This window comes from Mytilus galloprovincialis, chromosome 9, assembly GCF_965363235.1.
Source record: "Mytilus galloprovincialis chromosome 9, xbMytGall1.hap1.1, whole genome shotgun sequence".
Classification (NCBI taxonomy): Eukaryota; Metazoa; Mollusca; class Bivalvia; order Mytilida; family Mytilidae; genus Mytilus; species Mytilus galloprovincialis.
Window position 1 is genome coordinate 74,918,937 of NC_134846.1, and position 16,944 is coordinate 74,935,880.

General features: G+C 32.2%; 1 protein-coding gene across 1 annotated transcript in view; it reads right to left on the reverse strand.

Moving 5' to 3' along the window:
• Positions 1-1,228: 1,228 nt before the first annotated feature.
• LOC143045934 (cadherin-99C-like) overlaps positions 1,229-16,944 on the reverse strand; it is a 28,043-nt gene continuing 12,327 nt past the window's right edge. The window contains exons 3-13 of the mRNA XM_076218781.1: positions 12,987-13,183; positions 11,864-11,947; positions 11,476-11,565; positions 10,630-10,734; positions 9,700-9,822; positions 7,972-8,133; positions 6,794-6,905; positions 5,702-5,826; positions 5,194-5,295; positions 3,503-3,691; positions 1,229-2,218 (exon numbers count right to left, since the gene is read on the reverse strand). Coding sequence (XP_076074896.1) covers positions 2,174-2,218; positions 3,503-3,691; positions 5,194-5,295; positions 5,702-5,826; positions 6,794-6,905; positions 7,972-8,133; positions 9,700-9,822; positions 10,630-10,734; positions 11,476-11,565; positions 11,864-11,947; positions 12,987-13,183 — 1,334 coding nt within the window. The 3' untranslated portion in view covers positions 1,229-2,173. The remainder of the gene's footprint in view (positions 2,219-3,502; positions 3,692-5,193; positions 5,296-5,701; positions 5,827-6,793; positions 6,906-7,971; positions 8,134-9,699; positions 9,823-10,629; positions 10,735-11,475; positions 11,566-11,863; positions 11,948-12,986; positions 13,184-16,944) is intronic.

The window sequence follows — 16,944 nt, forward strand, 5'->3', positions numbered from 1 at the left end:
TAAACGTTTCCATGCTGCGTATTTATATACTTCACATCTGATGTATTCTTTCTTTGTAATTTGATCAATTCTATACTTGTTGCGAACAGCGGAGGGCATTATAAGAGATGTTATTTTGACATAAGGAACGACAAGGATTTTCTTGATGGCACCAATAAAATGTATGCTAGGATAGTGCGAATAGAACCGTTTATTGTGATGCGAATTAAATGATTCTGGACTGTTATTCGTCCTCTTACTGATATTTTTCAACAGGTGCAGCTACCCAGAAATAAGGTGGATAATAAAGTTGTGCATAACATTTATAGAAGTACTTTACATAGTCTAAGAATGCATGCCGTTTGTCATCAGAACGAGCATCAGACATAATATCAAACGTGAAGCAGTTCTCGGTTTCATCTGGGGGAAAGAATGGTAGCCCGAAAAATTGCGATAGCCATATTGGCATATACCAGGTCAATTGATTTGATTTTATACTCTGTACTTAGCTCAACAGACTGGAATTTCCTCCACCAGTTCTGAGTCGGAGAAAACGACAATAATCCATTCGTAGAAGACAGCAATTATAAACATGTTATAATTGGCAATTTATAACATATATACAACTGGCCGACGGAAGAGGTTTATATTGATAATTAATCTGTAATGTAAATGTGCGCAATCCGTGCAAAGAAAAGATCGAAACTTTAAAAAACGGCGCAAATGTCATACACCCGTTGACTGCTGTATCCTTAATTTTGACATTTTTACTAATTATGTCTGGTTTTTGTTGGTTCACTAATCGTTGTCAAAAGTATGGAATTGTACGCGACTGTCATACAAGTGAGAGGTTCAGCTAGCTATATAACCAGGTTTAATACACAATTTTCTACATAGTAAATTGACTTGAATCAAGTCAGGACTATGACAGTTGTTATCCATTTGTTTGATGTGTTTGAGCTTTTGATTTTGCCATTTGATAAGGGTCTTACCTTTTTGAATTTTCTGTGGAGCTCAGTATTTTTGTGATTATATCTTTTCTAGCAGATGCTTTTATATTACGATCATATATCGTGTTGCTTATAAAAACATAATTCTTTTTACCCAAATGTTGAAAAGAGTTACAGAATGGACGGTTCATGATTTTTTTTTTAAAAGTGCATGTTAATTTTTGTTAAAATGTGACACTATTTGCCAAACAATGTATATAATATGAATTATTTAGAATATTTGAATAAGAATGCAAATCACCTGCAAACTTCCATTTTAATGTAAAAATTCTGACAATGAATTACAAAAAGTAATCTTTATAATATTATTCAAAAATGATTATTGTATACATAAGTACAAAAGATGTTATTTGAGACTAGTAATAACGAAAACTGTGAAAGACCTGGTAATAAAAATAGCTGAATTATAATGGAATGTATGTAATAGTTACTCCAACTGTCAACAAATGGTAAATTATAAATAATTGATAGCATGATATTTGACAATTATTACAATATGAATTAACATTGTGTTTAGCATAATACAGTTTTATGCATAAATGCGCAAAAATACCTTTGTATATTCAGGTATAGATGTTTCACAAATGACTGTATAGACCGCTTCATATACGTTCCCCTTTGCCCTAGTTAACCCATCTACAAAATCTGACCAAAAGTCAATAAGAAAGATCTCAGGTTTGTAAAAGAACTAGAAAATGAGAACCTGCAAACTATCCCGATTTATGGCCTTTGATGAAGTCACCAAATATGAAAGTCGCCAATATTCCGATAGCTAAATAAATAGCCACAGATCGGGTTGGATCAAATATTAGTTTTCGATTTTTTTTTCATTTCCTTATCATTTTCTAGCTCTTTTACAATATTGACTCAAGTAACCATATCCGAAAGTCGTCAATATTCCCAAAGGCTAAATGGTCATCTCATATACAAGTGGTATGCTGTCATACATTTTTACAACAGTCTACGAATTAAAGGATGCAAAAACAACGTATTGCAACATTAACAGGTGATTGCATATGTTCACATCTTCAAACCAACAAATTATATCTAACTATTTTCATATTTGAAGAGTTCTATAATAATATATTATCTTATTTCTACAAAATTTGTTAATGCTAAATAAAGCAATGAAGTAAAATTCAGTTTGATAAATAGCTTCTCTTTAACTTCTATTATGGAGTATTTCATAGTTGTGCCGAGTATCCTCTGTTCTCATGGGCACCATTTACCTGTCATTGAGAAAAATAATCGAAATTAGTAATTCTGACAGTATATATCATAACATATATAAAAAAAAACAATAAAAACTTATTACTTGACGGTCAACTTTCTAAATAAATTAAAGAAGACTACTTATTCGTTTGCTTAAAACATATAGACTATAGTACCTAACAAGATTTTGTGAGGGAATTCGATGTTTGCTATACCACTGTTTATTTCAACTCACATTATGACAATACGTCTGTACCAATCAAAATGAAAATTTTTGCAGTGTTTTGAGAAATGATTTTACTTTGTAGTAATGTATTGTGTTGGAAACATTTTATGCTTTAAAAGGACAAATTTTCTGTATAAAGTCAATAATTATGTGGAGTTTTGAAGCCCAAACTTTGTATGGCTTTAAATACATAAATGAAAGATCCAAAAGGTGTACCAATAGAGAACAACATGTTTATGAAATTATAGCAAAACTTTTGGTTGACAAATTTTTATTCGTAATTGCAAAAAAATAAATTTTGAATATCTTACATTTTCTCCCTACCCAGTTTACCCCTATTAATTATTATAATGTGGACCGGTCATTGTTATTGAATGTTACGCTATTTGATTGGGTTAAGTTATTATTAGTTTAGCTTCAAACTGTTTATGCTTTTCATACATGACTATTGATTAAATCAGAACGTGCATGAATGTGACAGTAACTAAAATGACCTTCAAACTGGACACTGGATGAGTCCATGTTATGTTTTATCAATGAAAGTATAGGTATGAAAGGTAAGAATTGCCAATTCTCCTATTTTCACAAAATTTTCCAAATACACAGTAGATATATTATTTTTTAATAGTCAATTGCGGAGAAAAACAGAAAAAGTTTACAAATAAGACGTTTTATTCCAATCACCAAGTCATTTTTCGGAGAGAAATGCCGCAATACACTTTACACACGGTTACGCCAGGTAAAATTATTATTTATCTTACAAAAAAACAACATTTTTCAGTCTCATAGGAACATGCCAATTACAATTAATCCCAAACTAAGGAAGTCTTTAAATAAAGTCAAAATATGTCCGATCTACCTATTTTTGGAGCAAAAAAGTCAATAAGATCGTTTTAAGGTCAATTTCGTCTACCTCACAAAATCTTGTTAGGCACTATAGATTTCAGTAATTTACTTTCTCATCTCAATTTTCTTTTATTGGTGCTGATTTAGACGACTATCTTTACAATATGGTTTAGTTTTCACGGGACAAAAGAGAACTTGTCTGGTCGTTTAATAATTAGATATATACTACCGATGATAGTGGAACTTTGTCTGATGAGTATTGTCGTCTTCTTGATACAAAACAAGCCATTGCTATAGATAAACACAAGACTAAAGTCAAGGTCACAGCAATGACGACAATAAGTGCAACAGTCGTCTCGGAAAAGTCATCTGTTGTCTGGCTTTTTGTTGTTTTCTCTCCAGTTTGTGCAGCAGTACTCTAAATAAAATAACAATATACAAATAAGGAAAGAGAAGAAGGTATAACATCAACAACAGAGGACGGATATTATTAGTTACATAGTGTGTTAGTGACCTAATATTTGCTCGAATCCCCATATGGAATTTACTGACCCCATATATACCGTATTACGTTACTAGCAAACTATGTAACAAATTTATCTTACCGACTATCTTAACTTGTAAAATTTAGACTAGTGACCTATCAAAATGAGCAAGTCTTCAATACAGTAATCAATAACATGATTAAGAAACTACTTCCATTGATCCTACAAAAACAGATGCCAACAATGACAACTTGTTGGATTTAAATGTGTTTTATGAGTTTATTTAAATCTTAATCATCAATTTCTTTGTCTGTTGAAACCTTAGATTTTTTCTCAGTACTGTTTTGTTTTTCTAAAGGGACGTAACACCACTACTAACCGTGTATCAAATAAGCCCCGCCTCCCTACTACCTTATATGGAATATACAAAGGGACGTAACTCCACTACTAACCATGTATTGAATAAGTCCCGCCTCCCTACTAACCTAATATTAAATATACACGGTTTCTAAGAGGACGGTTTTAACCAATCACATTCCTAGAAATGAATATGAGGTTAGATAATATTAGTTACATAGTGTGCTAGCGACCTAATACGGTATATATGGGGTCAGTAAATTCCATATGGGGTGAGAGCGACCCGATATGGAATTTACTGACCCCATATATACCGTATTACGTCACTAGCACACTATGTAACGAATTTATCTTACCGACTATCTTAACGTGTGAAATTTAAACTAGTGACCTATCAAAATGAGTAAGTCTACAATACTGCTAGCATTATTTAAAGAAACTACTTCCATTGATTCAATAAAAACAGATACCAACAATAACAACTTGTTAGGTTAAAATGTGTTTTATGAATTTATTTCAATCTTAATCATCAATTTCTTCGTCTGTTGAAACTTTAAAGATTTTTTTCTCAGTACCGTTTTGTTTTTATAAAGGGACGTAACACCACTACTAACCGTGTATGAACTAAGCCCCGCCCACCTTATATTCTTTTATGGAATATAAAGGGACGTAACACCACTACTAACCGTGTATGAAATAAGCCCCGCCTCCCTACAAACCAAATATAAAATATACACGGTCACCACGCGGACGCTTTTAACCAATCACATTTCTAAATTAAAACATAAAAAATCCAACTTCAGATAAAAGGTCTACATTATATTGTTGTTTTATCATGGCAATTGTAAAAATCAAGTAAATTCGAGCTTGAAAAAGGTTTTTGTGTTAGGAAATAAAAGTACAGTGGCATATACAACGATATTCAATTTGACTTTTATTTGGTTAACCCCACTGCACAATCCAATACATTAAATTCTAATAAGCTATGCCAGCCTTTATATAAGCTTTGTTATTTACAAGACTAGTATAGTCTCAATTGAAAAAAAGACAACGGGTTTATGCTACAGGTAGGAATTACCATTTGAGGCGAAACTGTAGTTTGAAAATTGTTTTCTGTCATATGTTTAACAAAGGATATCTCTGCTACTGCAAACCATTTTTCAGGAGAAAGTTCTTCTGCCTATTCAAAATAAGAAAAACATCAGGAGTAATAAAAAGCGATAAATTGATAGAGCTTTATTCAAAGTCTTTTTTTCTTCAGAGCAACACTTCCGTATTGGTATAATTTATTGGAAAAGTGGTATAGTACTGTTGCCTTTATTTACCTTGGTAGGAGTGATTGTAAAAAATTGATAAGTATTCTTTTTGACTATCTAGAAAACAAACCAATTTAATGCTTATTTTACAATAGATTATTTGAACCACCAGAATTAATGTAATAGCATTTATCATTCATGTATACATACATGTATAACATAGATAAAGTAGATATAATGCCTATCGTCTGAATATTGTATTCACAATTGAAATAAGATGATACAGTAACAGTAAGAAATAAGTATTTCAAAGTACTTGTAATCTCTCACCTTCAGCAATATCACAAAATCTCTAGGAAGTTCAACACTTTTGACCTGTTTCACAATAGCTTGGAAATAGTTTCCCACTTTCTTTGTCTCCACAGAAAAATAGCTATCATATCCAGATGGATACGCTAAATAAAACATATTGACATAAAAATAACAAAATGTGAAATAACATGCAGTTATTGTTTATACGACAACCTCAAAGAGGTCAGCTTTTATCAGTTCATGTTAAAAGTTATCAAAGGTACCTGACTTACATTTTAATATGCCAAACGCGCATTTCGTCTTCAAAGACTCATCATTGACGCTCAGATCAAGATGGTTAATTTATTAGGATATAGCTTGCTGCTATTTGGGGGGTGGCTTCAATGTTTTTGCGCTTCGAACGTACCATATTTATAAAGTGTTATTTTCCTAATCTAGCACTGGATCGATATCACTGCTTGTTGGCTTACGAACCCGATGGTATCATCAGCTAATAGTCAGTGCTTTGGTATCGATACGATTAATCAAATACATGTTCTTACATTCTTCAGTGGACATTACAGCTTTGTTTTGCTGTAACGCAAGATTCATATCATGTAGATTAAAGAACAAACTTTCACTAGTGGTGAAAAAATACATTAAATTTCAACTACGAGTATCACTCTTTGTTAACCTGGAAGTATTTCGAATGTATAATTGGTAATTTGGATAGGTGTTCTTCCTGTTTTGCAGGATGCTCTTTTCGATAGTGTCAATTTTTCTATTTTGATGGACATTGTTTACCTTGATTTTTTTTCTTGGCAAGTATCACCTAATGTTTAGCTACTTGTAAAGTGAAGAAGTGCCATACCTAATTTAATGATGTGGTATGTGAGAGAAGTCACATACACAATTATGTTTTGTTTATACCGGTTCAGGGATAATTTTTTCTAATTTTGAAATAACTTAACAAACAACCAAAAAAACAACCAAACAAAAACGTGAATTTGAATTCATTCCTAAGTAACGCACCCTGACATTATTTCAAAAAGAATGGTTTCAATTTGCAATTAACCGACGATCAACATTGTAAGTGTATTTGGTTAATACGAAATTCGATATTTAACTTACTTGTCGCCACCGAAAATACTACGTCACTTGGAATTCCGTCCATATCTTTGGCTAAAATTCTAATTGCATTTCCTGTTACGTCAGGAAAACCATGGAAATGCAGCTCTTGATTCTAAAAATATATAATTAAGTATTTCTTGAAATAATAATCGAGAAACAAATAAAATCAAAGGTTGATTTACTTCTACCAGCTTTTTGATAATTGGCTGACATCTTCCAGTACAAATCAATGCAACCTTTTTTGTCCGACGTGTAAGTCTGTAAAGAACACTGGAGTTTCTGTCTGTATAGGTAATGGCATCTGCCTGTTTATATTTTTGAAGACTAAGTTTGACATATGCTTGTGAATAACAATGCAGATTTTTTTCTGTGAAGGTAATTGTTTGGCATACACCTGTTCTAATAGTTGCAGTCGCTCTGGTCAACGCCAGTCTGTAAAGTTCAGTGAACTCTGTGTCATTATAGGTAATTGGTTGACATCCAGATGAACAAATTGTTGCAGTCTTTCGGGCCGACGTCTTGTTCTGTATATACAGATAAGTGGTTGACTGTACAGATCATTGCAGTCTATGTAGGTGGTATATATTGAACACGGACTGGTGACGCAATTCTTCAAATAAAGCCTTACTGGTTATCGTAATCCATCGAATAAGAAAGAGCCGATACCATATCTCCACAGTTCTCTTCAGTGTCCTAGTTAATAACACAGATTGTCATCAAAAAGTATGAATGTATTAATAGATTATGCATGGCTGTTTTTAAATTGAAATCCATAAAAGTATGATTGTCCCTTCGGTATCATCTGCCTCTTATTTTCCTAAAGCAATGGAGGGTTTTAGTGATATCCCAGCATAAACTTCTCTGTGTATAATTTATTTTGTTTTGAAGGTTTACCAGGTTGACTGAATCGGAGGTCCAAAGTTTATCTGGTATCATTAGTATAGAGTTGAAATAAAAATCGCCCATCCTCTTTTCGTAAGCCAAGCATTTTGTTTTAAGGAAACATTCAATGATACTTTTAACTAAATGATTGTTCTAATCGTTATTTGACCAGACTAATTATTGGGGCTTATAGCAAATAGTCACTTGTCTTCTTTACTAGTCATCATCGGTTTTAAGATATAAAATATGTTTCTAAATTAATATCTTTATTGAATATGTCTTCGATAAATCCTTACCAGAGTTATTGCAGTTACATCTACTGTATATTTTGGCGATACACAGGTCATTTTATGCTGCAGACAACCAGTGTACATGTAAGAGGGTCCCTTGTCGTTTCCATCAGTTACATTTACTTTTATATCAGTATATGCCGAACGCTTTGTATTTGGTCCGCCGTCCTGAAATACATGATATTAAATGCTATGATCAATTCCAAAAGCTAGTAATAAAATTAGAAAATGCTAAATGTATTAATAATAAATTAATACAACAGAAGGAAAAGAGCCAACTGTTTCGTTAAATAACAGCTTCGGGAAAAAAAATGTTAATAAACGAGAGAAAGAGGATAACCAGCAAAGAAAACTAGAGGCTCTAAAGAGCCTGTGTCGCTCACCTTGGTCTATGTGAATATTAATCAAAGGACGCAGATGGATTCATGACAAAATTGTGTTTTTGGTGATGGTGATGTGTTTATACATCTTACTTTACTGAACATTCTTGCTGCTTACAATTATCTCTATCTATAATGGACTTGGCCCAGTAGTTTCAGTGGAAAATGTTAGTAAAAATTTACAAATTTTATGAAAATTGTTAAAAATTGACTATAAAGGACAATTACTCCTTAGGGGGTCAATTGTCCATTTAAGTCATGTTGACTTATTTTTAGGTCTTACTTTGCTGTACATTATTGCTGTTTATCTCTATCTATAATAATATTCAAGATAATAACAAAAAACGGCAAAATTTCTTTAAAATTGCCAATTCAGGGGCAGCAACCTAACAACTGGTTGTCCAATCAGTCTCAAAATTTCAGGGCAGATAGATATTGACCTGATAAACAATCAAACCCCAGTCAGATTTGCTCTAAATGCTTTGGTCTTTGAGTTATAAGCAAAAAACTGCATTTACCCCTATGTTTATTTTTAGCTGTGGCGTCTATCTTGGTTGGATGGCCGGGTCATCGGACACATTTTTTTAACCTAGATACCCTAAAGATGATTGTGGCCAAGTTTGGATTAATTTGGCCCAGTAGTTTCAGAGGAGAAGATTTTTGTAAAAGATTACTAAGATTTACGAAAAATGGTTAAAAATTGACTATAAAAGGCAATAACTTCTAAAGGGGTCAACTGACCATTTCGGTCATGTGGACTGATTTGTAAATCTAACTTTGCTGAACATTATTGCTGTTACAGTTTATCTCTATCTATAATAATATTCTAGATAACAACCAAAAACAGAAAAATTTCCTTAAAATTAACAATTCAGGGGCAGCAACCCATCAACAGGTTGTCCGATTCATCTAAAAATTTCAGGGCAGTTAGATCTTGACCTGGTAAACAATTTTACCCCCATGTCAGATTTGCTCTAAATGCTTTGGTTTTTGAGTTATAAGTCAAAAACTGCATTTTATCCCTATGTTCTATTTTTAGCCATGGCGGCCATCTTGGTTGGTTGGGCGGGTCACCAGACACATTTTTTAAACTAGATACCCCAATAATGATTGTGGCCAAGTTTGGTTTAATTTGGCCCAGTAGTTTCAGAGGAGAAAATTTTTGTAAAAGTTAACAGACGACGCCGGACGACGACGACGGACAACGGACGCAAAGTGATGAGAAAAAATGAAATAATTGTTCCATCATCTTTCATTTACTAGTATTTCTATTTAAGTTTAAATATTTATGATAGCTATTTGAAAATAAGTTGCAGTTTAAAATGTTGAGAAAAATATGTGCCTCTATACCTACCATAACAACAACACGAATAACATAATACTTGTGTCCATCCCCTAAACTTTCATAATCCAAATTGTCTCTAACTGTGAGGATGCCTTGGAGTGTGTCAATATCAAAGAGGTCTCCTCCATCATTCTGTCAAAAAAAAATGAAATGATCATGGAAATGAAAGCTCATTTAATCTTTGATGAGCTTCACTTCCCCATCTTTCTGTCAAATATACTCAAAAACAAATATAAAGACCACTAGTTTATGTTTAATATTACAATAATTATGAAGTATTTGGTTGAAAATATTAGGTAGTAGCATAATTTTGACTTCAGAGTGGCACTGAGAAAATGCATTTGTCTGATTATTGAGAACCAATATCAGCTGATGATAGTATAGTTATTCTTTGTTATATATTTGTAAGTTTTTTAAGTGATTATAACACAATGTTCACTGCTGTATCTTTGACATTTTTACCTATTATGTCTGTTTATTTTGTTCACGCATAGTGGTCAATATAATGGAATTCGATGCGACTGTCTTACACGTGAGAGGTTTATCTAGCTTTAAAACCAACTTCAATCCACCATTTTCTACATAAGAAAATGCCTGTACCAAGTCAAAAATATTACAGTTGTTATCCATCCGTTTGATGTGTTTGAGCTTTTGATTTTGCCATTTTATTAGGGACTTTCCGTTTTGTATTTTCCTCTGTGTTCAGTATTTTTGTGATTTTACTTTTTGTTTATAGAATAGTTATTTTATTACTTTCGTGTTTAGACTGAATTGAAAAGTATTCCATCTTTCTATGATAATTCAGTATATTTCACTCTATATAATGAATTATCCCCTTTAACTGTTTTTCATAAACTTGAATGCACATGGAGATGGTGTTAGATTGTCAGTCCCTTTCAGCCAAAAAGTGTTATTCAATATTGAACTATTGAGACTTACCACAAAGCCCAAATTCCTTATAATACTGTATGTAATGTTACCATCTAAATTCGAGTCTTTATCAACGGCAGTAACTGTTAGTAATTGTGTACCAACTGGTGTAAGCTGTTTAAAATGTAAAAGATGAAAACGTTACGTAAATTTATATATTTTGTAATCATTATTAACTAAATTTATTATATTTGTTATGTAAAAATTCCAAAAAAAAAAATTAATAAACTGTTTGATAAGAGAATTTAGAATTCACAGTGCACTTAAAAACCTCAAATATTATCCAACGACACTGACCAAAGAGGAGATCTTCGATGTGTGTCTTTTTTATGAAATTTCCAACAAGATTTGAACATCGGTCAACTACTGTCGCCGTATTAAGTCACGAAACTATTTTATGTGTTGTGTTTTAATATTGAACTTTCTTAAAATTCTTTTCACTGAATTAAAACATATAAACAGTCTAACCAGGAACAAATATATTTACATATAGTTAGATATACTGCTCCAAGGTCTAACGAAATCAAAAGTCGATCTTACTTTATATCTTGCATATTATATAAAACAGGTTTTTAGTTTACCTTCAACTAAAGTTTTATATATGATCTATGCGTAATCCATCTCTTGTTAAAGGCTTAAATTGAATTTCATATGAATACGGATTAAATGAGGTTAAATTATTCACTTGCAAGTGAATAATTCATCATTGATGTTTCCTAGATTATATTGACAAAATTGAACCATTTTGGCTGCTAAAAGCAAATCATTATTTCATTAATGTTTGAAGATAAAAATTAATCATTATTTAATTTTTATGTATCTCGCAGCTAGTGTCCCTTTAAAACTGTTTCTTACCTCATTAATAGTAGTTTCATATGGCGCATTAGAAAATATAGGTGGGTTGTCGTTCTTGTCCATAACCATGATACTGACATCATAAAAGATCTGTTTAATAAAAAAAAGTACGAATTTAGAATGACATAAGTTGATTGACATGCACAGATATATGTATAGATTGCAGATTTTTTTATTGCTTCTGTTTTATTTCATTGAAGTCTGATGTGGTATATTTGATTTTTGTTTTACAAAAGATAATGGATGAGTTTTAGACTTGATAATAACAAGGATCCCGGAATGGTAAATTGTTTGCTTTTTTTTACTTTCTGCGACATAATGAAAACATTTAAGCAATTTACAGTAAAAATAGTTTGTGATATTACACTTTATAACAGTATTATCTTACTTCTACTGAGAGATTGTTGGCTGGGGAACACTTCAAGGTGAATGTTATAACACTGATATCATCATCTACACTTTCCGTGGGACCCTGAATAAAAAAGTTGTGATAAATATCAGGTGAACTAAATAGGTAATTGTCCCTGAAAGAAAAAAAATGAAACATTTAAATTGAATTTAAATGAAGTTATCTAATGTACATGTATATGACCGATTATATTAAGATTATATTATTGATTGAGTATCCATTTCAACAAACCGTCCTGACCATGTATACGTTTACATGAGGACTTAGCGCGTCCGATGAGTTATTTGATGAATAACGTTTTAACGAACAGAAACATATTATATAGGGACGAAAGAAAATATCGGAAATTACTGATCAGTATCACTTTTCAAATTTCATTATTACAGCCCAGGAAAAGTAAAGTACGTCTTGATAATAACTGTAATTCATCAAACTTGTATGTAATGAAAAAAGTTTTTTTTATTTTTTAGCAATTTGTTTTGAAATCTTGTATAGTATTGCATGCAATTTACATAATAGAGTAATTGAGCCATTTTGCCACATGTGGAGCAGGATACTTACCTTTCCGGAGGACCTGAGATCACCCGCGGCTTTTGGTAGGGTTCGTGTTGCTGAGTGTTTAGTTCTATTTTGTATTTATTTATTTTTTTGCTGTTGTGTGTAAAGGGTCTTTTTTAAAATTACTTTATCAGTTTATTTTCAACTTGTGAGTTTGAATGTATTTTTGGGTATCTATCGTCTCCCTGTTATCAATAAATATTAAAATTCGTATAAACTTTGAAAAACGTATTTTTAATGCGAATTGGATAATTCGAAGTTGCCAATTCGAATCAATTCGAATTAAAAAAAAAAGAAGAGTGTGTGAACGCGATTAGCGAATTCGATTCGAATTAAATGTACGTGTGAACGAGGCATTAGATTGGATTGAAAATGCATAGAACTGTGCATAATGGGGGAAAATTGTTTCAAAATTGTATATAACTGAAGTTCAAATCGTACATGATATTTCTGAAACTCTTGTATCATTTTGTCCCCTTGGTATATAATTTTGTTTTTCAAGAACGATTAACAATATAGTATGTACAAGGCGTCGACAACTTACGTCCCTGTCTAATGGTTGGACTAGACGGAGAATACTATGCCCTGAAACACTTTCGAATTTGAAATTTTCTGCTGGATTAATCACAAGATAATCTGTCTGTGGCTCTAGTACAATTCTGTTGGGTGAATTTTCATCTAGAACGCCATTTAGTCGTATTTCGGACTGGTACATAGGATCGTTAGGGTATAGAAGTAATTCTGAAAATAAATTGGTTATATCAATCAAATATTAAAAAAGGCTGACAGAAAATACTAAAAATGTGAATAATGCAATAAAAGTAACAAATCAAACAAGATAATTAAAAAGCGAAATATGTCATAATTTTTACGCTACCGTGTTAAATAAAAGGAAGAGAATCAAGTCAGTATGGAAGATCGTGTATAAATGGTTGACATTGAAATCAATGCATATATTGTCCTCGTGGTGAACTAAAAAAAAAAACCATAATCTAAAATTATGTAAATATAATTGATGAGCTGTGATAATTAAAAGGAAAACCGACACAATAGAATGGGAAATATTTGTGAAATGTTTGGTAATATGAAACATTTTTTTTAACAAATTTGATGAACTCTTATATAATGAAGAGATGTCGCCAAGATTTCTGAACTAGTGTCAGTCTCACAACACAATTACGAACTTTGATTATATATTACCTAACTATTCATCCCACACATGCGAATGAATACACCCAGATTGGATAAATAAAAAATTTTAACATATTTTAATAACATTCTATTTATGCATTAATAAAACACTCGGTGAACATGATACAAAGCAAATAGTAGATAATCCAAATAAAATTAAAATTTTCATTCTTGTCTAAATACACTTAGGTTTCTTGTCTAAAAACACTTAGCTAGGTGAAATAGTTTTAGGCGTTGTTGACTAACAATCTGCCGGTCGAGATGACTCGTATCATACTGACATGTACAACTGTAAATATATGCTGTTTACCTGTTTTAAATATTTGTCTTAAACTAGTAATTTTGATCTAGACATTTGTAAGACATTTCAACCTGAAGTAGACATTTCGACCTGAGGTTAGGGACATATAAAAAGGTAAAAAGTTCATAGGCCTTCTGTTTATTTAGACAGCTGATATCGTTACGGACACATTGTGGTTAAATGTTTTATATCATTGATATGTCACCCCTTCAAGTATCCAATGACGAACGGGTAGGTTATATAAATCCGGTTTTATTTCGTATGAATTAATAATGCAAGGTCATCATCAGGTAGTATTAATCATATTAAGTACAATTTATGTTATGAAGGATATATGGTTTAATTTTGGGAGGATAAAGTCTTTAGCTGTTTAACTATGTCAAACAGTGTGACATAAGGCATACAAAACGTATTTAATGTTTGATGCACCCCTGTGCGGTAGGTCATATTTCAAAGAGATAGGACCTATTTCGCATGAATGTGTACAATCCAGGGCCAATACTGTTTTTTTAAATCTTTACTAAAATTCAAAGTACTACAGCTTCATAGGTGCACATTTAATATGGTGAAGAATTTCTGATCATGTCACCAAGTTTTGGATGTCTTGCAATGGCTTTGAACTGTAGTTTGAAAGGAATTAACACATTTTGCCGGATATGTTTGCCAAAAAAATATTGATCAAACGGACACTCTAAACTAAAAGCAAAATTCAATTGGAAGTAAATATATATGCATTGTCTTTCAGATAATTGTTTATGTTGCTGTTTCGGTCTAAAATTAACAAAAAAGTTCATTTATTTTTTCCAACCTTCTCAATAGATTGCACTAACTTACATTTTGATGGAACCCTTTAATGTAAAATTGTGGTACAGACTATGGTCATCTAGATTTTACCATCCAGTAGAAATACCCTTCCCAAGGGAAGATAGGGTCCCTTTGTCAGCACTTTATGTTTCGTAGTAAAGTTGTGTAGATACAAGGATGATACGTGTTCAGAAATTGTCATTATTCGTTTGTTTAGCTGTCCTATATTTTCTCCCATTTATCTGTTTCTTTATTGTAACCCTGTCGTGTAATGTTGTCATTTTAATGTTATGATTAACACTACCATTAAAGCGGTAGGTTTGGCATGCCACAAAACCAGATTCAACCCACCATTTTTTCATAAAATGCCCTGTACCAAGTCAGGAAAATGGCCATTATGACATTATAGTTTGTTTCTGTGTGTGTTGCATTTCGGTGTTGTGTCGTAGTTCTCTTATATTTGATACGTTTCCCTCGGTTTTTGTTTGTAACCCGGATATGTTTTTTCTCTATCGATTTATGAATTTTGAACAGCGGTATACTACTGTTGCCTTCATTACGGGTTTTTTAAACTCTTGTTACCGTGAATTTACTGAAACATTCTCAGAATCTTAACAATGTAATGGTTTGTTCTTAGTACTCCTAGTATGTATATGTGTATTATGGTGTATATCTTGGGGATTAAGCTTCAAATAGGATTTTAGTTTTATATTATATTTATCTTTGTCGGTAATTTTGGATTTCAAAATCGGGACACTTTTTATCTTTCAAGAACAAACCATCATCTGATCTAATGCACTGCCTATATTCAAACATGCATTTCCAATAGTAGCATATGATAAACACGCGTTCAATTTGATTTGCATTTTCAAGTTTCGCTCAGGGTCAAGCAAAAAGACCCATAGCCAATGGAACATATTTATTTAAGAACCTTTGTATCGTCATCTGAACATAATATTAATCCAAACTAAAACCGTTACCAAGAAATAGCATATAACGTCATAGATAATTAATAAGAATGGTGTTTTTGTTAAGTCATCGTAACAGGCGTCGTCATCAGAAATAAACCACAAATAAATAGAAAATGCGCCCGAAAAGGGATGAGTCAGACCAACTTTGTTCTTAATTGAAAAAGGTTAACTGGTAACGAACTGGGCGGGCTTTCAGTCATGCAAGGATGCTCACAACACTTAATTGCCACATCTATATTGAAATCATATCATAAATGGGTAAACATACCAAAGAGAAATTCTGACAAACAATAGCTCCGGGGTGACATTTTATTTGATTGTTATCCGTGGGGTTATCAGAACCTCTAGTATGAACAAAACGTCTAGATATCTAAACATGTTTTCGAATGTATTATTGCACAATACAGAATAGTGCATTTGCAGTAGTGTACATTATCTTTATCAATTTTACAGAAACTATTTTTGTCATCACGTTTCACTAGCTCTAGAATTTTATTTAACTTATTACATATTGTCCGTGAAACTGTGATTTGATTTCCCGAGGGTATCACCAGCCCAGTAGTGTGCTGACATGAATTATCATTGATATGGTTATATTTATAAATTAACTGTTTACAAAATTTTGAATTTTTTGAAATACTAAGGCTTTTCTACCTCAGACATAGATTACCTTAGCTGTATTTGGCAACACTTTTAGGAATTTTGGATCTCAATGCTCTTCAACTTCGTAATTTACTTGGCTTTTTACAACTTTTTTTTATTCGAGCGTCACTGATGAGTCTTTTGTAGACGAAACGCGCGTCTGGCGTATATTTAAAATTGAGTCCTGGTATCTATGATGAGTTTATTTACTATAGAGTATATTAACTATGTTCGAGCTATGTACCAGTCCAGGGAAACAATACGATTGTACACTGGTTAACCTATGAACCAATATAAAAAGTTAGATACAAAAATACCGAACTCCATAGTCCGGCGGCTACAAGCATATTTCAGACGAATTGTGCACATCCTGTTACAAGCATGAAATTTGGCATAGACCTTCCTCAACTATTACTCTTTTATTTCAGATAGGGAGGCATTTGAAAAAAAATGTCTCACTTCCGGTAAAATCCAAAATGGCGGACGTCATACTTAAATCAGCCCAATATCGAAGGCTAGCGTGTAAAAATGTGTTATTATCATGCTACTATCATAATATTTGGTACAGACCTTTGTTTTTTACTACTTTTGGA